The 23,454-nt window shown below is 38.9% G+C and overlaps 1 protein-coding gene across 1 annotated transcript in view; it reads left to right on the top strand.

Annotated features, from left to right (window-relative positions):
• chd2 (chromodomain helicase DNA binding protein 2) overlaps window positions 1–23,454 on the top strand; it is a 186,769-nt gene that overhangs the window by 83,010 nt on the left and 80,305 nt on the right. The window contains exons 6-18 of the mRNA XM_053499720.1: window positions 487–660; window positions 7,652–7,788; window positions 10,853–11,078; window positions 12,618–12,718; window positions 12,819–12,860; window positions 18,628–18,797; window positions 18,983–19,107; window positions 19,915–20,131; window positions 20,247–20,336; window positions 20,451–20,641; window positions 21,018–21,206; window positions 21,306–21,468; window positions 21,564–21,716. Coding sequence (XP_053355695.1) covers window positions 487–660; window positions 7,652–7,788; window positions 10,853–11,078; window positions 12,618–12,718; window positions 12,819–12,860; window positions 18,628–18,797; window positions 18,983–19,107; window positions 19,915–20,131; window positions 20,247–20,336; window positions 20,451–20,641; window positions 21,018–21,206; window positions 21,306–21,468; window positions 21,564–21,716 — 1,978 coding nt within the window. The remainder of the gene's footprint in view (window positions 1–486; window positions 661–7,651; window positions 7,789–10,852; window positions 11,079–12,617; window positions 12,719–12,818; window positions 12,861–18,627; window positions 18,798–18,982; window positions 19,108–19,914; window positions 20,132–20,246; window positions 20,337–20,450; window positions 20,642–21,017; window positions 21,207–21,305; window positions 21,469–21,563; window positions 21,717–23,454) is intronic.

Here is a 23,454-nt window from a genome sequence, read left to right as displayed (position 1 = left end):
CTTATGGATTATGTTGCCCAAAGAAAGCATGCAAAGGAAAAAAAAGCAGTGGGCCCAAAACTGAACCCTGTGGAACTATTAATTTTGTTTTCGTTTTCTGTCTACCACAGTTGATTTTTTTTTTCTCACTATGCCGCCAGTTTCTGAACTTTAACTTAAGTAAAATAAAAAGTATGGTGAAGTAAAACCGCGCATAGAAATGTACTCATTATTACTCATAAATTGATAATTTTGATTCATACACATTCACATTTTATACAAACCTCCATAATTTTAATTGTGTAAAGCAGCTTTACAACAGTAACAGCTGTTAAACGCCCTATACAAATAAAATTGAATTGAATTGAATTATGTGTACAAATGATAAATAGACTGATAGTCCTGGGTTTTAAGTTTTCCTGAATTGCTGCACAGTGCTACCAGGCACAGGAAAGTAAGAAATGGCCAAAAAATGTTGTGTGTCTCTGTTTCATTCATTTGTTTCAGACCACAGGCCAAATCATCCACAACGAAGCAGTATCAGTCTCTAAAGGGACAAAAACAGAGAAAGCAGGAAACATCAGATGAGGAAGAGGAGGATGACGATGACGACGATGATGATGATGATGATGAAGATACTCCTAAGAGACAGACTCGGCGAAGAGCAGCAACTAAAATTAGGTAAAAGGTCATTGGTTTTGTTCCCTTATACACTGTAGTCATGGTTCAGCCTCTTAAAGGGGTCATTCAGCCCCATTTTTAAATGTTAATGATTCTTTAGGGTCCTAATGAAAAGTTTGTTTACCTGGTAAAAACTAGCTCTGTTCTCAGCAACATGTTTTAGTACATGCTCCTTTAAATGCTTATGATCTTTGCTGAGCCCGCCCCCCAGTTCTGTGGGGCGTGTCTTCACAACACACGTGGGGTATAGCCACGGGAGTGTAGTCCAGTGCGGGCAATGCTTTGGACTGCATTACCCACAAAGCATTGCCCACAACGTTACAAAGGTAAACATAATATAGTTTTCCGACTACGTACACAGTTTGCAACTAGACAATCACCTTAATGCATTGTTTATTATAAACGGGCGATTAGGAATTAAATAGAGATGGATGTACATAGAGAAGACTACATAACCGTGTCCTATGAGAGTGTAAGTTACCTTACACTCTGCATTTATTGTGATTATTAGGAAAGGCAATCTGCAAAGATTCATAGAAAAAGGAATTACACTCACCGAGCCTGGTGAAGATGAAGCAGGAACACGAAGCGTTAGTACAGATCCATTTTTTAGGAGCTGCTTCTTAGCGAAACCTGCTTTATATTGACCCGCGTTTATAAAGCAGTCTGGTGAAAAATTATTAGTGCAAACATGAACACATTTAGGTAGCTCGGCGGGACCGTTAGCTTCAGAAACATAATTCAGCCCCTGCATCCTTAGCGGCTTAGATGTCCCACTCGCTTAGGCGGCATTTTGCTCCAGCGGCGAAAAACAATGGCCGACAGCTTCTTCTCACTCGGGCCGGGTCTTTGCTAAAACACCGGTGTCAATCAACTATAGTAGGAGCGGCCTCTTATGGTGTGGCGTCACATTGCCAGGCATTTGAGATTGGCCTGATTTCAGAAGGGGCATGTTATTTTAATAAATGAAAAGAAAATCACTGGGTTTCAGCTCTTTATCATTGTGGAGTGGTTGTGTACACACTCTCATAACACACATTTCAGTCCAAACAGCTTGAAAAAGTGCATACAGGCCCGTATGACCCTTTTAACATGTACACATGTGGCCATTAAGACTGCGCGTGTTTTCACGCGAGACGCCGCAATTTAGCGTGCGGCGTGGCGCGACTTGCCTTAAGCAACATTCGGGAATTTAAATAAATGTGTTGTGCTTCACTGAATATCCGCCAGATGGCGCATGGAAGGACTTTATCTAAAAGCCGGACCAAGTACTGTACAACGAAGAATTGTATATAATTATTTAGCCTATAACAATACTCCTACTACTCTTCCAATACTGAAGTAAACATGAATTTTATTTTGTTTTACAACAGATCTTTCATAATGAATGTGTGTATATGTGCTTCATTTTATTTTCACAATGATGAAATGAGATGCCCAAATTTGTGCTTTAAAAGTTGCTTATATAGTTTTTGTAATGTCTTAACAGGGACAAAACAGTAAAAAACATGGCAATGCCTCAGTTTAAATGGTGTTGAAATTAAATTAATTTCCTGATAGTAGGCTATCTGATAGTCTTAACTATGCGAATGTCCTGATTCGTGAATATGCCAACATCTTATTTACTGTAAAATGTAAAAATGTGTCGACATCATCAGAAGACATGAATGAACAATATATATATTATCGTAGTAAGTAAATATTATTTATGAACACGAAGTTATACGGGCTTTTTATAATAATCATCATATTTGCTGTTTGTGTCCAGCATTAAATAATTATTTCATCCATTATTTAACCACGGCTGGAAATAATAGCTGGAATGCGATGTGATTGTGAATTCATGACTGAAATAAAGCTGTTTGTCTTTTGTAAAGTACTTTTACTTTACAAAAGGCAGCGTTTTTATCAAAAGGTTGATAAACGCGTGTTGTACAGTATATACAACGCGACAGCGCGCTCAGTTACTCACTTCTCACCTTTCATGTAGGTCTGCTAGGACTTATTAATTTGTTTTATTTGTTTGGGGTCCTGGGTTGGGGCCTCTACCTCTGGGCTGGGTTTTCGGCTGGGCCTGGGGGGCTTGGGTCCTGGCTGGTGTGCTGCCGGGATGTGGGTTGGTGCTTGCCCTGGTGCCCGGCCCTGGGCGGGGACCTTCGACGCATCCGTGGAGCTGGGGGGCCTCTTTAGCTGGTGGGTGTGTTTCTACCATCTGCAAGTGTCCTCTTTGCAGGGGGGGTCCATTACAGGAGGAGGACGGGCCTAACTTGGGTGTCTATTGTTCTATGTAGTCGACTGAATGTGGGGGTGGGAGTATTTATTTATTTATTTATTTTTTTTCCGTTCTTCTTCCCCTCTGTTGTGGGGCCTGGTGGGCTGCCCCGGGCTCTGCGGTGGCCGGTGGGGCCGCTGCCATGGGCCCTGGTTTGGATGGGCCTGGGCCCCCGGCCCTGGGCGGATTTTTGGGCAACGGGGGTGCCTATGGGGTCAGTAGGGGAGCTGGTCCCAAAGGGGGGGTACTTGCCCCCTCTGATTATTTCCTCCCCATCCCCGATGCTTCCCTCTTCCCGCTCCATCACAACACCATACAGGTAGGGCTTTGGGGTGCAGGGGTGTTGCTCGGATGCAGGGGAGGTTTTCCTTCCCTGTCTCCTTGTGACCACCTGCATCTCAATTTTATATCACATCTTAGACACTCTCATTACTTACTGTCATGTTACACATACATATAGGGCCTTGGGGGTGGGCACACTAAATGGCGTCCAGAGGGCGGGCTGTTTAATCAGCCTTACCTCTGGTGCCAGTGCCCACTTCCCAATTTTAAGTGGCACATAGACATTTAGGGTTCTTGGGAGGGGCAGAGCTGACACGAGCTGCCGGAGGGTGGTTAGTGTCTTGCCCCTCCCTTGTTTTAAAGCACTTTAGAACAACACACACCAACACTACATTAGAGCGGGAGGAGCGAAGCGGGGGTCTTCCTTTTTTTCCACACCCCCGTTCTCTATCCGCGGTCCAGGGCCGGGGGCTGAGAGGAGGAGCTGGCCATTCGGTCGGGGTCTGGGCTGGTGGTCCTTTCCGCTGCTGCGGGGACCGGGGGGGTCTTTCTGTCCCCACGGCGGAGGGAAGTGGGTATATGGGGAGTGTGAGTGTGTATACTGTCTATTTTTGTGTGTTTACATGTGTGAGTGTGTGAATATTTGTTTGTGTGTATGAGGGTGGGAATGTATGTTTGTGTATGTGCGTGCCTGGCTGTCTACGTTTAGGTGTCAGGTCAGGTCCTAGACTCCACCTCTCTCAACATCCCAGGCCCCCCCTGCTCTGCCACCACACCCAGCTGTGGGGTGCCCCCAGCCGCTGGTGGGTTGTTGGTTTCTCGCTCCGGGGCGGGGCGCTCGGGTGAGCGCTGGCTCACTCGCGGCGGTCGCTGGGCGGGATCTGGCTCTCCTGGCTTGGCTGGGCACTGGCTGGTGGATGGAGGGGGCCCTGGGATCTCTGGACCCAGGGACCGGACTGCCTCGGAGTGGACGACCGCCGGCGGAGCCTGCGGTCCTGTCACCACGGCCCCCTGGGGCGTCTGCACTGGGGATGCTAGATGACCCCCCTCTGGGCTCTCCGCTGCCCCTTTCGGGGTGGGGGGGGCTGTCCCTGCGGTGGTTCTCCTGAGACTCCTGTGCTCTGGGGGGCCTCTGGATGTCTGGGACCCGTGTCTCCACCGTATCTGCTCCATGCCTCGCGGGACAGGACTGTGGTTCCCCACACACACTATTAAACATTTACATGGAGGAGCCCTATGAACACAAGCGCGCTCACACACACAGGTGTGCACACAAACGTTTACACTGGTGTACAAACAGGTGCTCACACACACACTGTCTTTGCTGTTGCTTCAAAACAAAATATTTATTTCAAAATATTTTATTATGTGCGCGGCTCAACAGGTTTTGGGATTTGTGGTTTGCCGCGAGTCGTGCAGGTGTTGGTTGTGGCTGCGGTTTCTCTGCTGTTGTGTCTTCTGTTGTTTTTTCTCTTTTTCTTCGGCAGGTGCGGAAGCCATCTGCGCACTTGCGCATCCGTATGCGTAGAAAAGAGATGCATGGTATTATGGTTTCAGTCATTTTTTTTTTATATATATATACATATATTTGCGTACTGACTGGGCTGGCCCACATTGGCCAGCGGCCCAACGGGAAAACTCCCGGTGCTCCAGATGGCCAGTCCGCCACTGCTCCTCTTTACTTTCCTACTGTATGTAGAATCAGCGCTTAACCGCACGCATAAAGTTTTGTAAATTTGTTTAATGTTTAACTTCTATTTCATAAAGTTTTGCCAGCGGTGGTACAGCGCAACGGGAGTCATTATTTACTATTAAAGAAACTTATGATGATCTGTCACGGCGTGCGCCTGTGATGGGTGTGCGCCCAAATCTACTATCTCTACTCGCTCACTCCCTAGGCTCCCTGAATAGGCGGCAAAGTTAGGGAGCCGCTTATTCGTTTCGGCTGGCGATAATTAACGTTAATATGATCTCGGGCTTGCTCCACATTATAAAAGCAAGGCGCGGAGTTTAGTCCGAGGTACCCAAATGAGACATTTTGTCAGTATTGTGATTTTTTTATTTATTTATGTATTTTAAAAGATGCAAGACAATACTGCCAAAATGTATCATTTACATGCTGTTAGAAAATATTTTTTGCATTGTCTTTTATTGAGTCACAAGGGTGTTAAAAAGCTATTCATATCATTCAAAGTTATTCATATATCATTGTAGTTAGTATGATTTTGAAAGTGCTATAACTCCACCTGGCACAGTTTAATCCCAGTGGAACAATCTGACTACATGTGCAGTGCCATAAAAAAAGTATTTGCCCCTTTCTGATTTTTTTTCTTTGCATATTTGTCACCCTTGTATGGGTGAAATTTCACCTTACCACTTTATGAGGAGAACACAGATTGGCCTTTTTTTGTGAGTTATCATGAAGCAACATGCAACATTTTGCATTTCGGGGATATCATCTTGATGCATTGTAAGACATACCACTCATCAGTGATGATAAACCCAGTGCCTGCTGATGATGACCAACACGTCTCCCCTGATCTACCAGAGCCAAGTAAAAAGAATGGCAATCAAACTGAATAAAATTAGTAGCAGCATTAACTCGTGCTAGTAATTATTATGGTAGTACAATATTAATTCAAAATAATGTTTCTCTGCATTATTTCGTATTAATATTGACTACCATAATAATTAAAATAAGTAACTAGTTTACTAGGGTGAGCTAATGCTGCTACTGATTTTATTTCAGCTTACCTGTTCAGTTTTGCCATTCCTTTTAATATATTGTTTTTATAGATTTATATGTTGTTTGTCTTGATCTTCTTTTCTTTGTTTTTTTGTTTTACTAATATGACCCAATATATGTTCAGTAATACTTCAAATAATATGTTTAAATAGCATTTATTTCTGGATTGTGTTATATTTTTATACTAGTAACTGGTGTTAAAAATGTATCTCTACATTAATGAGCCAATGTATTATGGTGTGGGCTGCTGTGGGCCAGGAAGTCCAGGGACACTTTTTGCTCCCAGTCCGCCCCTGTAATAACGAATGGAGAAAGCGCAGTCAAAGCCCGGGGATTCTGCGTTCCGCGGGGGGGCAGTCGTGAATAGCTGACACTCAGTGACAGCCAATGAAATTGAAGCATTTTTGCCGCTTTCCACGTGGTGTGGCGTTGCTTAAATAATAGTATAGAATCATCCAGACTGTTGTTCGAATCCCGCTCTGGGTGAAAATGTAATAAATGTGAATCCGTTGTTTTACACTTTTTGCTTATGATTATCATTAAATTATAGCAACTGTGAGGTGAGTGCTAATGTGTTTCATAGCTTAAGAAAAAAAAAATTCCCAATTGCAAACATGCATTTTGTACTGAAGCACAACTTGATAATGTAATGGCTATATCGTGGCATTTTAGCGCATAATATCTGCATTTTGAGCACTGACTGGGAATTGAACTCGGGCCTTTCACAAGACTGGCGAATGACCTACCACTGAGCCACCACTGCCCGTATCTGTTTAAAGCGCATAAAAACAATAAAACAATACTGTTATAGGCTAACATATCATACATCTTTGTATTCCTTTTGCACACGCGTGGGTGTGTTACAACAATAATAATAATAATAAATTCGGAGAACTACTACTACTAATAATAATAATTCTGAATGAAAATGAAGAATAAATACATATCAGTTAAAGCTTGACACGTTTATGAGCTCTGTCGCTTGCTGTCAATGTGCGCCTAAGAGACAACATTTTTCGGCTTCAGTAGACACACAAAACTTTAGACTAAAACACGACTGCCCCTACAGGTAATGAAGGGCATTTTCATAGCTTGCCGCGCGTAGCGTGCGTTTTTAAAGGAGAGGTCTGTATGTTATACAAGTATTTATTTTTGCGAAGGGGTTTTTAATGCATTTTAACAACTTTTTTTTTTAAAATAATCACTGAAAACGTACACCGATCAACCATAATACTAAGACCACGACCAGGTGAACTGAACAACATTGATCAACTATTCGCCAGCGATCAGTGACAGGATCATGGTAACCTAAGCTTACCCATGCCTTTTGGGACCAAAGGCCAGCCTACAAAACCCAAGGAACATGCTCCCACGGTCTGGGGATGACACAACAGCACATCTCAAGAGGCCCTGTGGAGCTCTGCCCTGAGGGCACCTATAATGTTAATAATGTTATAATGGTTATAATGTTAATGGTTGATCTGTGTATTCATGTCCACGTTCAAACAAAATAATAACGTAGATAATAGTAGACAGAATTTTGGACAATTTTCTTGCCTATGTTCATTATTTGCTTACATTTTTTCTTTAATTTGCTTAAATAAGATTGATGCATGTCATTATGATAGATGACCACGAGGTATGCTGTTTGTGGAACTTTTGTTTATGTGTCATGTGTCTCCTGACTGCAGTTATAAGGAGGACCAGCATGATTTTGAAACTGACTCTGATGACCTGATAGAAATGGCTGAGGGGACAGAGGATGTGCAGGATGATGACAGTAAGACTATTGAGAAAGTCTTGGATACCAGGATTGGCAAGAAAGGAGGTGAGAGAGTCTGTTTCTCTTGTCTGAATTGTATCCGTTATTTGAGAATTGTGGTATCTTTAATTGAGAATTATATCTTTATAATCATATTGGCCAGAAACAAGCCATTTTTACAATTTTGCTCAGGAAGATTGAGCTTCTACTTTTTAGGCTTTAATATACTGGGTCACATGAAGTGCATGTAGCATTATAACTGGCACATTTTATGCCACAGCACCTGCTTTTAAGCAAGGAATTAGTAGAAGAACCCCATGTTGCATGCATCACTTGGTATATTGTCATTGTCTTTTTGACTATCAAAATGTGGTTAAGAAAGCTAAATGTACAGTGGGTATGGAAAGTATTCAGACCACCTTTAATTTTTTACTCTTTTATATTGCAGCTATTTGCTAAAATCTTTTAAGTTTATAATTTTTTTTCCTCATTAACGTACACACAGCACCCCATATTAACAGAAAAACACAGAATTGTTGACATTTTTTAACAATCCTGCAGATCCTTTCCAGTTTTGTCAGGTTGGATGGTAAACGTTGGTGGACAACCATTTTTAGGTCTTTCCAGAGATGCCCAATTGGGTTTAAGTCAGGGCTCTGGCTGGACCATTCAAGAACAGTCACAGAGTTGTTGTGAAGCCACTCCTTCGTTAGTTTAGCTGTGTGCTCATGGTCATTATCTTGCTAGAAGGTAAACCTTTGGCCCAGTCTGAGGTCCTGAGCACTCTTCTACAGGATATCCCTGTACAAGGCCGCGTTCATCTTTCCCTTGATTGCAACCAGTAGTCCTGTCCCTGCAGCTAAAAACATCCCCACAGTATGATGCTGCCACCACCATGTTACTGTTGGGACTGTATTGAACAGGTGATGAACAGTGCTTGGTTTACTCCAAGCATACCGCTTAGAATTAAGGCCAAAAATTTCTATCTTGGTCATCAGACCAGAGAATTATTTCTCATCATCTTGGAGTTTTTTTTGGTGTTTTTTGTAAGGTGTCTTCCACTGAGGAGAGGCTCCAGTTGGGCTCTCTGCTATAAAGCCCCAACTGGTGCAGGGCTGCAGTGATGGTTGACTTTCTACAACTTTCTCCCATCTCCCAACTGCATCTCTGGAGCTCAGCCACAGTGATCTTTGGGTTCTTCTTTACCTCTCTCACCAAGGCTCTTCTCCCCTGATAGCTCAGTTTGGCCGGAAGGCCAGCTCTTATCAAGGATTCTGGTCGTCCCAAACGTCTTCTATTTAAGGATTATGGAGGCCACTGTGCTCTTAGGAACCTTAAGTGCAGCAGAATTTTTTTGTTAACTTGGCCAGATCTGGGCCTTGCCACAATTCTGTCTCTGAGTTCTTCAGGCAGTTCTTTTGACCTCATGATTCTCATTTGCTCTGACATGCATTGTGAGCTGTAAGGTCTTATATAGGCAGGTGTGTGGCTTTCCTAATAGTCCAATCAGTATAATCAAACACAGTTATTAGTGTCACAGCAAAGAGTCTGAATACTTAGGCCCATGTGATATTTCAGTTCTTCTTTTTTAATGAATCTGCAAAAATGTCAACAATTCTGTCCTTTTCTGTTGATAAGGTGTCCTCTGTTAGGCAGAACATTAACACTTCCTCTAACAGTCTTGGTATATGCTCTTCTTCTAAGCCATCGTCTGTGTTTAATATGTTTATTAAGCCAGTGACCCACTCTCTCCTCTCTGAGATGGTCCTGTGGTTATTCCCAACTAACTGTCCTGTGAACATTATTCCAAACAGGATGCTAAAATAGTTTTTTAACACAGTGGGCCCATGTCACTGTTTGTTCATTAACAGCTGCCTCAGTTCTGGGTTTGTCCAAGATATCCTTAAGCACACTTTTATCAGGCCTTTTCTTAAGAAATCTTATCTCGATCCTGCAGTACCATCTAGTCAGACACTGGTCTAGAGTATCTAAGGTTATAGAAAAAAAGATTAACTCTAGACCAGTGTTTGACTAGACAGTACTGCAACATCACAAGCAGCACAGTTTTTTTTTTTTTTTTTTTTTTAATAATCAAAGGATAGACATATTATTCTGTAGCTTCAGGAGAGCAAATTCAGTGCTGTAACTCTGTTCTAAATTTGCTTTCCTGAAGCTACAGAATAATATTCTCCTATCCTTTGATGATTAAAAAAAATACTAATAATGTGCTGCTTGTCATGTTGGACCTCACTGCCACTTTTGATACTGTTAAACACTTGATTCTCCTGACATGTTTGGCACAACAAGGTGGCCTTCAAGGTTAACGAATAGGACTCTTTTTTTATGATCTCTCTTCCTCCTCAGTCCCTTTAACCTCTTGTGTTCCACAGGGATGCATTTTAGGCTTATCTGTTTTTTTTTTTTGGAAATGCTGACATTAGGGCCAATTATTTCAAAGCACAATGTTTCATTTCATCTGTATGCAGATGATTTACAAATCTATTTGCCAGTTGTGCCAAATTTTTCTGATGCCCTTAAATCTATCTACAGATGTTTGCATGACATCTTACTTTGTTTGTCACAGAATTGTCTGTGTGAATGAAAGTTAAACAATGTATTCTGTTTGGCGCAACAAATCTTCCTAGTTTTGTTGCTGCTGGTTTTGATTTCCCTGCTCCCTCATTTTAGCCAAGCAGTCAGAAATTTGGGAGTGACTTTGGACAACAGTTTAAACTTTTAGACACACACTGACTCTTGTCAATGCAGGCTTTTTTTATGTTGTATCATTGACCTTCCTGTGTTTAAAGCAAAACTTAAAACTTTTTATTTAGAATGGCTTTTGGTATTTAATAGTTTTTGTTTGCTGTATCATGCAATAAATGTTGATTGCGCTGAACTCTAATTTACATTTTAAAGACTATTTAGGGAATAACAAAAGAGGGGATGTATTTTAGTACTTAAATTGCTGCTTTCATGTGGTTGAAACCGTTTGATGCCTTTGAAACCCTATGTAGAAAATGGTGGTCTGGAAAAATTAGGCTTATCTGGTCGTAGCAGTTGAGAATATTTAGCTGATAGTGCAAAAATTGTCCAATCACTGTGTATTACATCTGTGAGTTTCTCTACACAGCTACTGGAACAGCGACCACACCATATGCTGAAGAGGCCAACGGAGAACCCAGAGTAGATTTTGAGCCTGAGATGGACGAACTCGAGACACAGTTCCTTATCAAATGGAAGGGCTTGTCTTATGTCCACAACACTTGGGAAAGTGTGGACTCGCTCACTCAGCAAAAGGCAAAAGGGGTGAAAAAACTGGAAAACTTTAGGAAAAAAAATGAGGAGCTCAGTGCTTGGTGAGAAGATTTGTTCATGCATTGGCTGTGTATGAACCTGAGAAATTAAGAAATTAGTTTGTTTATAAAATGCCTCCCTAGGCAAAACTGTACTATTGTAATTTTTTTAATATATACACTACTAGTTAAATCTTTATACACACCTTCTGTCTGTTACTTTTTTTTTTTTCGTAAAGTTTTAGTATTACTAAAGACATGAAAACAGTGTTTTATGTTTTAAATGTTTGTCCAAAGTAGCTACATTTTTGCTTTGCTTTGATAACAGCTTAGCACATCTTTGGCATTCTTTCTTTACATCCACGGGATTATCATTGTCGTGATGACTTACCATGTGCAGAGGAAGGGTGGGTGCAGATCATTGCTAAAATAGCTATATAATTTTAAATTATAACAAACACTTAAGTAAAAACAGGCCATAATTATTTTAAGAAATAAAGGTCAGGCTTTCCGAAAAATCTCAAGTACATTGTGCAGTTGCCAAACCAATAAAAAAGCTATGATGAATCTGGGTGTCCTGAAGACCATCCCTGGAAAGGAAGACCAATAGCCATCTCTGCTGCAGATGAAAAGTTTATTAGAATGACCAGCCTTAGAAACCTCAGATTTACAATACCTTAGATTAGAGCCCACATAAATACTTCTCGGAACTCAAGAAGCAAACATATTTGTTCAGAGGAGACTTAGTCAGGCCTTCATGGTTGAATTGCGACAAATAAATCATTACTTCGGAAAAACAACCAGAAGAATGTTAAAGAAACAAAAGGAATGAACATTAGATCAGTGGAAAACTGTACTTTGGTTTTGAGTCCAACTTTGAGATTTTTTGTTACTTCCATGTCTTTGTTAGAAGTAAAGCGGGTAAACAGAAGCTTCCTGAATGTGTGGTTCCACACGGTCAACATGGAGGAGGCACACTGCAAAGCACGGAGGAGGAGTTGTGATGGTGTAAGAGGGCTTTGCTGGTAACACAGTTGGTGACTTAGTCAAAATTGAGTGCACACCAATGTGGCTACCACAGCATTTTGCAGTGACATGCCATTCCAACTGGTTTGTACTTGTACACACCTCTAGATTATATAATGTAAGAGAGAGAGAATGAGAGTAATGGATTGCTGGATCAGATGACCTGGCGTAACCAGAGGCTGTCAGAGTGTGCATCATCGCTGTCATCAAAGCAAAGGGTGGCTACAAGAAGAATTGAAAATATGAAACACATTCTAGTTTATTTTAAATATTTTTTTGACTACATAATCTACAAAACGTATCTTTTGTCATAATTTTATAATATCTAAAGTATTAATATACAATGTTGAAAACAAGAAAAAAAACGGTGTTAATGGTGTGCCCCAACATTTGACTGATACTGTATGTAATTGTTATATTATATAATATTATATAATATTATTGTTATTAATATTAAATACTTATTAGTATTTATGTACTTATGTTGGGGTAAATAGTAATTTTTTAATTTATTTTTGAGTGTTCTTTAGGTGTTTTTTAAGTTTAAATTAACTACCAGAATTTGACATCTAACAGGTTAAAAAAAGCCTCACCTGAGGATTTGGAATATTACAACTGCCAGCAAGAGTTAACCAATGATCTGAATAAGCAGTTTCAGATAGTGGAGAGAGTCATTGGTAAGTACATGAGGTACATTTTAATTAAAGGCTTATAAAATGCTTAAATTAAAGATTTCATTTCTGAAATTGTACTTTTATACCTTTAACACTTTTACAGCAGTGAACACAGGGAAGTCACATATGCCCCCTGATTTACCGTGTAAGTACTTTTTACTTCAGTTATATACTACATTGTAATAGTAAATTCATTTAATGCTGTCTTATAAGACAATTAAGTTCATCTTTCCATTTAAAAAAGAAAGTTATAAGATAAAAGCAAAAATAGCACAAATATTATTAAAACATGGCAAAATGCAGTTTTAAGGTGAGTAGGCCAGGTTAATGAGTCTTAACCGAGTTTTAAATTTGGAAATAGAGTTGAATAAATGAATGTGATGGGGACGTGAGTTCTCGAGTTTTAGTACCTTTACTTGCTCGCATTATACACCAGTCACGCTACTTACACAGAGATTCATGTTATAGAATATGCAGACAGGCTGAAAAATGAACGCCCAAATCAATCCTCATTGATTGATCATCAACCCTCCCGGCACAGATGAAATGGTGTTGACTTCAGAAATCTCATATGTCTAAACATATACTATGCATAAATTCATAAACTCATAAATTTTACAGACAATCCCCCAAGTAAAGTAGAGGTGTTAAAAAAATACAGACTAAAATATAAATATATAATATATAGAATATAAAATATATTTTATATTTAAAATATATTTCTATATAAAATATAGACTAAAATATTCAAATTACGAGTTGCAAATTAAGTATTTAGATCCATCACTTAGTACTTGGTCACAGCACCTTCGTACCTTTTGGAGGTTTCTTTTATTCTTTTTGGCAGAATCTTTTAGGCTTATATTAAAAGATTATACGGTTGAACCGGCAAGGTCAGTTCACAGACCACAATTTTGAGGTCTCTCCAAGGATGCTCTATTGGATTCAGGTCCGGTCTCTAGCTGGGCCACTCCAGGAATTTACAGAGTTGTTCTAAAGCCACTTCTGTGAGTTTTTTTTTCCCTTCTTTTTTCCTCAGTAAACCTTCACCCAACCTGAGGTCCTAAGCATGCTGGAGAAGGTTTTCACTCAGAATAGCTCTTTATCTGCATCAATTTTCCTTCTATACTGACTAGTCGCGGTCACAAAAAACATCCCCACAGCGTGATGTTGCCGCCATTGTGTTTGACCGTAGGAATGTTTTTATTAAGGTGATGTGTAGTGCCCATGCTTTTGGGGAAATTTCAACGATACAGAATGGATTTTAAAATTCTATTTTTGTTTTAAAGCTCTAAATGACCCAGCTCACATCAAGTCTGCTTCTACAGTTGACATTTTTTAATTAAATTTAAAGACCCAGAGGTTGTTCAATATTTATATTAAGTACAATTTCTAATTTTATGAATCTTTTATATTTTTTATTTTTTAACTTTCAGCCTTTTATATCTTTACAGGCTTTTTTGTTTTCTACATCACCTGTTGTTAAATTTTTAACTGTTTAATGTTTTTTTTTTTTTTTTAGTTTTTGTTTAACCCAATTTTGTAATCATCTGTTTTACAGTATATATATTTTTATACAGTATACTGTATAGACTATCAACTGTAAACCACTTTGTGTGACTGGTATTGTTTTAAAAGTGCTATATAAACATATTTGAATTCAAAGTTTAAATCGTACACCAGACAGTTTCCTAACTTTGTAGGAATGGATTGTTTTTAGTAATTTTCCTTCAAAAAACAATTATCATTACCACTTAAAATTATAGCATCCAGAAATTACATAAGTGGAAGACTAAATTTGTATTTGATCCATTCTGATCCATTATCCCCATCATACATTATCCTAGTCATTTCTCAGAATAATAAACATTGTGAACCACATCCCACTGTCTAAAAATCAGCTTAAAGTGGTCATCCAGTCCCATTTTTCATTAAATGTTAATATGATTCTTTAGGGTCCTAATGAAAAAGTTGTAATATACTTTAATTAAAAATTCTCAAAGGTTGTGTAAAAAAACACTACTTTTACCTGGTAAAAACTAGCTCTGTTCTCAGCAACCTGTTTCAGTACATGTTCCTTTAAATGCTTATGATCTCTGCTGAGCCCGCCCCCCAGTTCTGTGGGGCGTGTCTTCACAACACACGTGGGGTATAGCCACGGGAGTGTAGTCCAGTGCGGGCAATGCTTTGGACTGCATTACCCACAAAGCATTGCCCACAACGCAGTGCTTTGTGGGTAATGCAGTCCAAACTGGAAAATGCTGGAATATAGAGCCTGAGCCTGTTTTCCTAAGTAGTTTTTGGTTTGATTTAAGTACGGAACCCACCTGGAAGTTTGTAATATCGCCTGACAACGCAGAAATTAAAAGAATGGACATGTATCGACCCGTTTGTCTTTTTCCTGACTGCATGAGCATGAATTAACGAGCTGTTACGCTGCCGCGAGCAAGAACAAAAAAAGCGGAGAAGCTTACTAAGAGAGATACGAACGCAATGTGTTTACTGATGTGTTTACATGACTTCTTAATCTTTGACAGACATCGGTATAAACCATTTAATGTTACACAGGTAAGCATAATATAGTTTTCCGACTACATACACAGTTTGCAACTAGACAATCACCTTAATGCATTGTTTATTATAAACGTGCGATTAGGAATTATATAGAGATGGATGTACATAGAGAAGACGACATAACCATGTTGTATGAGAGTGTATGAAAGTTAACTTACACTCCGCATTCATCGTGATTATTAGAAAAGGTGATCTGCAAAGATTCATAGAAAAAGAAATCACACTCGCCGAGTCTGGTGAAGATTAAGCAGGAACACGAAGCGTTAGTACAGATCCATTTTTCAGGGGCAGCTTCCTAGCAAAACCTGAAATGAACATGAACGCATTTAGGTAGATCGGCGGGGACGTTAGCTTCAAAAAACAAATTTCAGCTACTGCGTCCGCAACGACTCAGATGCCGGTGATGAATGACGACTTCTGTGTTCGCTATTACACCCAACAACTGTACACCACACTCGCTTAGGCGACATTTTGCTCCAGCATTGAAAAATAATGGCCGACAGCTTCTTCTCACTCGGGGCAATGAGAAGAAGCTGTCGGCCTCTGTTGGTGTGGCGTCACATTGACAGGCATTTGAGATTGGCCTGATTTCAGAAGGGGCATCTTATTTTAACAAATGAAAAGAAAATCACTGGGCGACTATTTATCATTGTAGAGTGGTTGTGTACACACTCTCCTAACACACATTTCAGTCCAAACAGCTTGAAAAAGTGCATGTAGCACCGTATAAGGAATTCCAGTGTTAAAAGCCTTCAGCTTTGCTTATTAGGCATCACTGGATTTTGACCTGACTAAGGCTTATAGTGCTAATATTTATATTTATTTTAAAAAGTTTATGGTTATTTAAATATTCCAATACAACTTTATTTTTATAATACTTTTAATAATCATGTGTGCAGATAATATCACAGTGGTAGGTCACATCATCGATAAGTTGGCCTAAGGGTGGGAGATTCACATCTTGTTAGGATGATGTTATTTGAACGACCTCACTTTTACCAGCGAGAAAACCAGAGAGCTCATTGTGGATTTACGGAAATCAAAAATCACTTTGCCTTCAAGGTTCTATTCAATTAATCAACATTTATTTATATAGCACTTTATAGCAACTTAAGTTGAACCAAAGTGCTTCACAGCACTAAAAATGACAATAAAATGGCAATAAAAATAGAAATAAAAATACAAGAACAAAATAAAAGTAAAAATAAATAAATGAAAAATATAATAGTAATAATAATAATAACAAATAAAACAAAATAATAAAATTATGAAAACACATTCAATTAAAAAATCTTAAAATTGTTTAGTTTAGCTTAAAATGAAGGGAGGGCCGTAATTTTGCGTAACTCAGTAGACCACTAGTAGGCTTTGTCTCACACAAGTAGAAAGGTGCCAGACCATTAATCACATTAAAAACAAACATGAAAAGTTTTAACTGAATCCGGAATACAGAACCCAGTGGAGGGAATACAGGATTGGTGTGATGTAATAACTTTTACGATTATTGGTCAGCATACCAGCCGCAGCATTCTGCACAAGTTGCAGACGAGAGTTGTAGACCAGCTTGAGTAATTCCCACACAAAGTGCATTGCAGTAGTCTAGGCATAAACTAATAAAGGCATGAATTGCTTTCTCCAGGTCGCTCCGATTCAAAAAGGGTTTGACCTTTTGCGAGGAGGTGAAGATAAAAAAAGCCTGCCTTGACAATAGAGTCAATTTGTGTCTGGAAGTTTAAACTGCCGTCTAAAGCCACCCTCAAATTTTTGACTGCATGGCTTAAATGAGGAACCGGAGAATCGAAACCAGCAGTGATAAAGCTAGAAAAATTTGGGGTCCATTTTCCACATCTATAAAGATCTGTCCCTGCACCATAACACTTAATTTGTAGTTAGAAAAGCGAAACTGTGTCTTAACTTCCTGAGATACTTGTACTAGTATCTCCCTGGATACTAGAAATTTTTATATCAGTGCACCATTGAGAGCATCCTGACCAACTCTATTACCATGGCAGCTTTATCGGCATCAGAAAGGAAAGCCTTCCGAGGGTTGATGAATATCGCTCAACACATAACTGACATCCAACTACCAGCCACTGAAACCCCTCCACCACAGTAGATGTCTTCGCAGAGCACACAGCATCATCAGAGACTCCTCCCACATATTTAACTTTAACTTTCCAGCTACGAATTACTGCAGATATGAATGGGCAGATACTTTCACTTACATATTGAAGATATTGTATGTAATTGAAACACTTCTTAAATCCGAACAAATTGCGGGAAATGGCTCAATTGTCTTGTACAAAAGAAGACACTGGAATACACCAGATGCCAATATTTACAATTATATACAATATATTCAATGTGTAAGTGAATGTTCAAAATGTCTAAAGTCCGGGAAACAAAATGATTTCCCTAGTCAATATTTAAAGAGGCAGAAACTACATTTAACTGTGAGATCCGTTTCCCTAGGTACGGCCACAATTTTGGCCACTTGTTGGCAGTGTTGGGCAAGGGGTCAGATTTATCAGACAAGTAAATTTGGTATGTTTTCTATTGTATATTTGTGCCAAAGGTGTATAAGTCTCACTATGTCCCCAACTTACAAACGTACTCTTGAAACAAAACTCGTTCGTAAGTAGAAGCCAACCTGTACAGGAACATTAGTGCCATCACACTGCTAAACTCTACACTATACTGAAAATGAATTCAGCTGATGACAGGAATGTACTTAATGACCAGAACATCACATTAATGGAGTTCTTCTTGAAGGCACTGGCATTTTCTGGGACTCAATTTGTGGTTCTGGGTAAAGGAGGAATCATTTGTTTGTTCCCCTTGCATACTTTTCTTCATTTTAAATTTGGATGCTGGAGCTGATGGGCAATCTAACAGGCAATCCTGATCTTAACCTCACCTTAAATTTCACACATTGGTTTATGCATTAATGTGTCAGAAGTTGGTCTGCTGAATATTTCAGGTAAGTAGCAGTCACAAAGCTAGACAGCTTTTATTTTTATGATCAATGCCAACATTTTAAAGTCGTTTAAATACCGTTTCATACTAAACAAAGCAAAAACAAACTCTAAATGCGTGGTGGCAGCCAAAGATGACAGCGCTGTTTATCCAGGATCCTAATTCATCTGATCTTTATCTGACATAAAAGTATGTCTGTTACAAAAAGCCAACTCCGAACTACTAGACCTAATTAATTTTTGTGTAATGTTTGTATGATATTTATTTCACTTTAATGGGTTGGTTGGTCTTGACTGATAAGAAATATAAATTTTATAAGTGTCATGAGACAAACTTTTGACTATTTACTACTTCTGTTACAGCTCAGAAGACTACATCTAACGAGCCTGAGTACTTATGCAAGTGGATGGGTCTGCCCTATGCAGAGTGCACTTGGGAAGATGGTTCATTAATAGGAAAAAAGTTCCAGTTATGCATTGATAGTTTTAACAACAGGAATGTCTCTAAGACTATGCCCTCCAAAGACTGTAAGGTGAGAGTCACATTTAAGCAATTTTACCAGTCAATTTTACAATCTTTAGTGTTTATTATATTCTGCTTTAGTGTTACTGATAAAGCGGGTCCTTGCTGCTAAGTTTGCATCTAATCAGTAAAATCTTATATTATGCCAAATCAGAATTGAGTAATTTCCAAGCTGTGTGCTTTTAACTCTTGAAGGTGTTAAAACAGAGGCCCAGATTTGTGGCTCTTAAGAAGCAGCCGTCTTATATTGGAGATGAGAACTTGGAGCTGAGAGATTACCAGTTAGATGGGGTGAACTGGCTTGCACACTCTTGGTGCAGGTACCTTGATTGTTTTAATTAAGGTTTTAGATTTTCTGTAATGTGTGCAAATTAAATTAATTTGTTGAATTTATATGGCATTAGTCCTGCCCTGTGTATATTGAACAAAGGTATAGTGTAATTGTAAGCATAATTTAAGTTGTGCAAATATGCAGTTTTTATACAGAAAAGTAATTTTAGGTACAATTACCTAAAAGATATGACCAAAAGTATGTGGTTACCTGACTTTAACACCCATATGTGAGTTTTTCTAAACAGTTGCCACAAAGTTGGAAGCACACAACTGTCTAAAATGCTTTAGTATTAACATTTCCCCACCACAAGTATGTACCCAACATGCTGGAGCATATTTTACTTCCAGAGTCCACTTTGTTTGACTAGTGTGATTGCGTTATACTGGGAAAGGTTCAACCTGGGTACATGTCTTGTGTGTCAGTAAACTATGCCTGAGCATTGAAAATAAATGCATTGACTCTTGTGACTGAATAAGCACAATCCACAATAGCATTCTAAAATCTTCTAAAAAGCTCTCGTTTGTAAACCTTGGTGGTTAGTAAATTAGCAAAATGGAAAACATATCTAGAAAGTAATACAGCAAGCACATAAGGATGTGATGGTCAGGTGTTCACAAACATTGGGCAATATAGTGTATATGTAAATAATTATGCACTTGTAAAGGTTTAATGTATAAATAAACATACATTTTACTTTGCAGACATTTGCATGTTTTTTGTAAATACTTGTTTGTCAATTTAATTTTTTACTTACCCGTTTCAGTTGTTAATGTGTTTTTCTTTTGTTGTCTAGGTGTAACAGTGTTATCTTAGCTGATGAAATGGGCCTGGGGAAGACCATCCAAACAATTTCATTCCTTTCCTACCTGTTCCATCAGCACCAGCTGTATGGGCCCTTCCTCTTGGTTGTGCCTCTCTCCACACTCACGTCTTGGCAGCGGGAGTTCAGTACTTGGGCTCCTGACATGAACGTAGTGGTCTATTTGGGGGATGTTTTGAGCAGAAAGACGGTACAAATGCACTTAAATGTCTATGTTAATCTTTGTTTTGTGTACAATTCCAGTACAGTTTTGTTTTAGAAACTGGCATTTTGTTGTGTTTTTTTTTTTTTGTTTTTTTTTTTAGATTCGTGATTATGAGTGGATTCACCAGCAGACCAAAAGAATAAAGTTCAACACACTTTTGACCACATATGAAATTCTACTGAAAGATAAGGTAACGGGAATTCTGTGCACTGAAGTGGTCCACATTTTATATTTACATATGTAGCTTTAGTCTGACAAAGTGTTTGTATTGAAAACATGGTTGTTGTTGCTGATGTTACTGCAGGGTGTCTTGGGAAACATAAACTGGGCATTTCTCGGGGTGGATGAGGCCCACCGGCTGAAGAATGATGACTCTCTTCTGTATAAAACACTAATAGATTTTAGGTCCAACCACAGGCTGCTCATAACAGGAACTCCGCTGCAGAACTCACTCAAAGAGTTGTGGTCCCTCCTGCACTTTCTTATGCCTGACAAGTAAGTCCTGCTTCACTTCTGTGCTGTTTTAAGAAGGTTAGAGGTCCATCATCTGGTCCAGAATCCAAAATGTATTGTGGAGTTCTGTATTACCTTGTATTAATGGGCAATCCCAACAGGAGAACTCAAGTGATAAATTGATATTTAGCCTTGAAAAACTACATTAAAAGTTAGTAGTAGAAGTATTCACAACTAGAAGTTACAGTATATTGGCTTCAAAAATTAGATTATTATACTGGTAAATTTGACAAATTTGACTACTACTACTACTACTATTGCTCTACTACTGCTACTAATAATTATTATTATTTATAATTATTACAAATTATTTGTAATTATTTGCACATTGTAATTCTTGACTTTTACTTTGTTTCAGGTTTGAGTTGTGGGAGGATTTTGAAGAAGAGCATGGTAAGGGGAGAGACAATGGCTACCATAGCCTGCATAAAGTGCTTGAGCCTTTCCTTTTGCGTCGTGTGAAAAAGGATGTGGAAAAATCGCTGCCTGCCAAAGTGGAGCAGATCCTCAGAGTTGACATGTCTGCCCAACAGAAACAGTTTTACAAGTACAGATTGCCTTGGAAATGTCTAATTAAAAATTTTGTTTTTGGGTATGGAACCGTTTACATTTAACCTAAGTTGTGTTTTTTGTATCTTTACTTAAGATGGATTCTCACAAGGAATTATAAAGCCCTATCCAAAGGCACCAGAGGCAGTTCCTCAGGATTCCTCAACATCGTCATGGAGCTGAAGAAATGCTGTAACCATGGTTTCCTTATCAAGCAGCCAGATGAGGGAGAAAATGAGACTCCTCAGGAGCATTTGCACGTAAGACAACCTTATCAGGACAGTATGTAATCCATAAATTATGCTGGACCTTATTCAGATGCTTTTTAATTTGAACTCATTTTGTTTTGGGACAGGCCCTTGTTCGTGCCAGTGGAAAGCTTGTGCTCTTGGACAAATTGCTAACAAGGTTGAGGGAACGAGGCAATCGTGTGCTTATCTTTTCTCAGATGGTCCGTATGCTGGACATTTTAGCTGATTATCTGGCTATGAAACGCTATCCCTTTCAGGTATAGTAATAAATATGCTGGTGTTGCATTTTTCCTCTAATAGATTAAATGTGAACTTATGTAACATAATTAAGATCAGCCACCCACAACTTCCATTTATGTTCCTTTAATGTGTGTGTGTGTGTGTGTGTGTGTGTGTGTGTGTGTGTGCAGTAAAACCTTGAATTGCGAGCATAATTCTTTTCAGAAGTGTGCTTGTATACCAAAGTGAATTTTCCCATAAGAAATAATAGAAACTCAGATAATCTGTTCCACAACCCAAAAAATTTCATCTTAAAATAATTAATAAAAAATTTAAAGTAAAATAAAAAGAAATTACCTGCTCTTTACCTTTTAAAAGACATACTCTAATGGAAACGCTGCTCTGTCGAGATTCTTTTCGAAGGCAGGTTAATTAGTTTTATTTTTATTTTACAGCAGTGATTCCATTAGTGTGCATGTGTCATTAGAGAGGTTGCTTATTAAAGAAGTTTGTGTGTGTGTAAAAGCTCTCCTACACAGAAGCCCCCTCTCTCCTCCCAAATAAGAGGCGGAGAGGAGGGAGTCCATTCCTTTGCGCTCTGGAAAACTTTGTGTGCAGTTGAGTGATGATTAGACTACGTAGGAAATGAAAGAGGAGGATCATGGCTTAACATCCTGAGCCCAAACCTCATTTAAATTAAATTAACAAATATTGTAATTAAACAAAAATATGCCACAATTAATAAAGAATTTTTATTTAGACGATAAAAAGTAATCCTGCATCTATTTTTAGGCGTGCCAGTTGGCACTTTTAAATAAAAAGTTTTCAATATTCAATTCAATTTTATTTGTATCGCGCTTTTAACAATTGTCATCGTCACAAAGCAGCTTTATACAATCTAAGAAATTATTTAAGTCCGTATGGAATGTGAGCGTGGCAGATCGTAAGACACTAGCAGTTCGCTCAGATACTGTGGCGCGAGACCATTTAATGCTTTTTATGTCGAGTAGTATTTTAAAATCAATGCAAAATTTTACGGGGAGCCAATGAAGTGAATATAAGGTAGGTGTGATGTGCTCGTATCTTCTGGTTCTAGTGAGGAGGTTCTAGTGCATTCTGGACTAATTGAAGCTTGTTTATGCATCTAGTTGAGCAACCAGACAGTAAGGCATTACAATAATCCAACCTAGAGGTGATAAAAGCATTAACTAGTTTTTCTGCATCGTTTAGCGACAGTATATTTCTTATCTTGCAATAATGCTTAGCAAGAATGCTATCCTGGTAACATTATCTACATGTGCTTCAAATTAAATGCCGGAATCTATAATCACACCGAGGTATTTTACTGTTGCACTTGATGAATCAGAAAGGCCATTCAAAGTTAGTGTGTGATCTGAAATCTTACTTCTAGCTGAATGCGGTCTTATGACTAGAACTTCTGTCTTATCAGGATTAAGCAGAAGGAAGTTAATTAGCATGCTTCCTCTAGGCAACATAATCCGTAAACATGGTATTAGTTTTCATTGTTATGCTGACGACACACAGTTGTATGTCTCAGCAAAACCAGATGAGAAAAACCAGCTTACTAAAGTTGAGCAATGTGTGCAGGACAGCAGGATCTTATGTTATGTTATGTTTTAGGTTTTTTTCATCTGGTTTTGCTGAGACATATAATTGTGTGTCGTCAGCATAACAATGAAAACTAATACCATGTTTACAGATTATGTTGCCTAGAGGAAGCATGTATAGGGAAAAACACAGTGGGCCTGAAACTGA

The sequence above is a fragment of the Clarias gariepinus genome, chromosome 7, assembly GCF_024256425.1.
Source record: "Clarias gariepinus isolate MV-2021 ecotype Netherlands chromosome 7, CGAR_prim_01v2, whole genome shotgun sequence".
Classification (NCBI taxonomy): domain Eukaryota; kingdom Metazoa; phylum Chordata; class Actinopteri; order Siluriformes; family Clariidae; genus Clarias; species Clarias gariepinus.
Note: the sequence above shows the minus strand (reverse complement) of the source record. Positions and strands in the feature narration are given on the sequence as shown.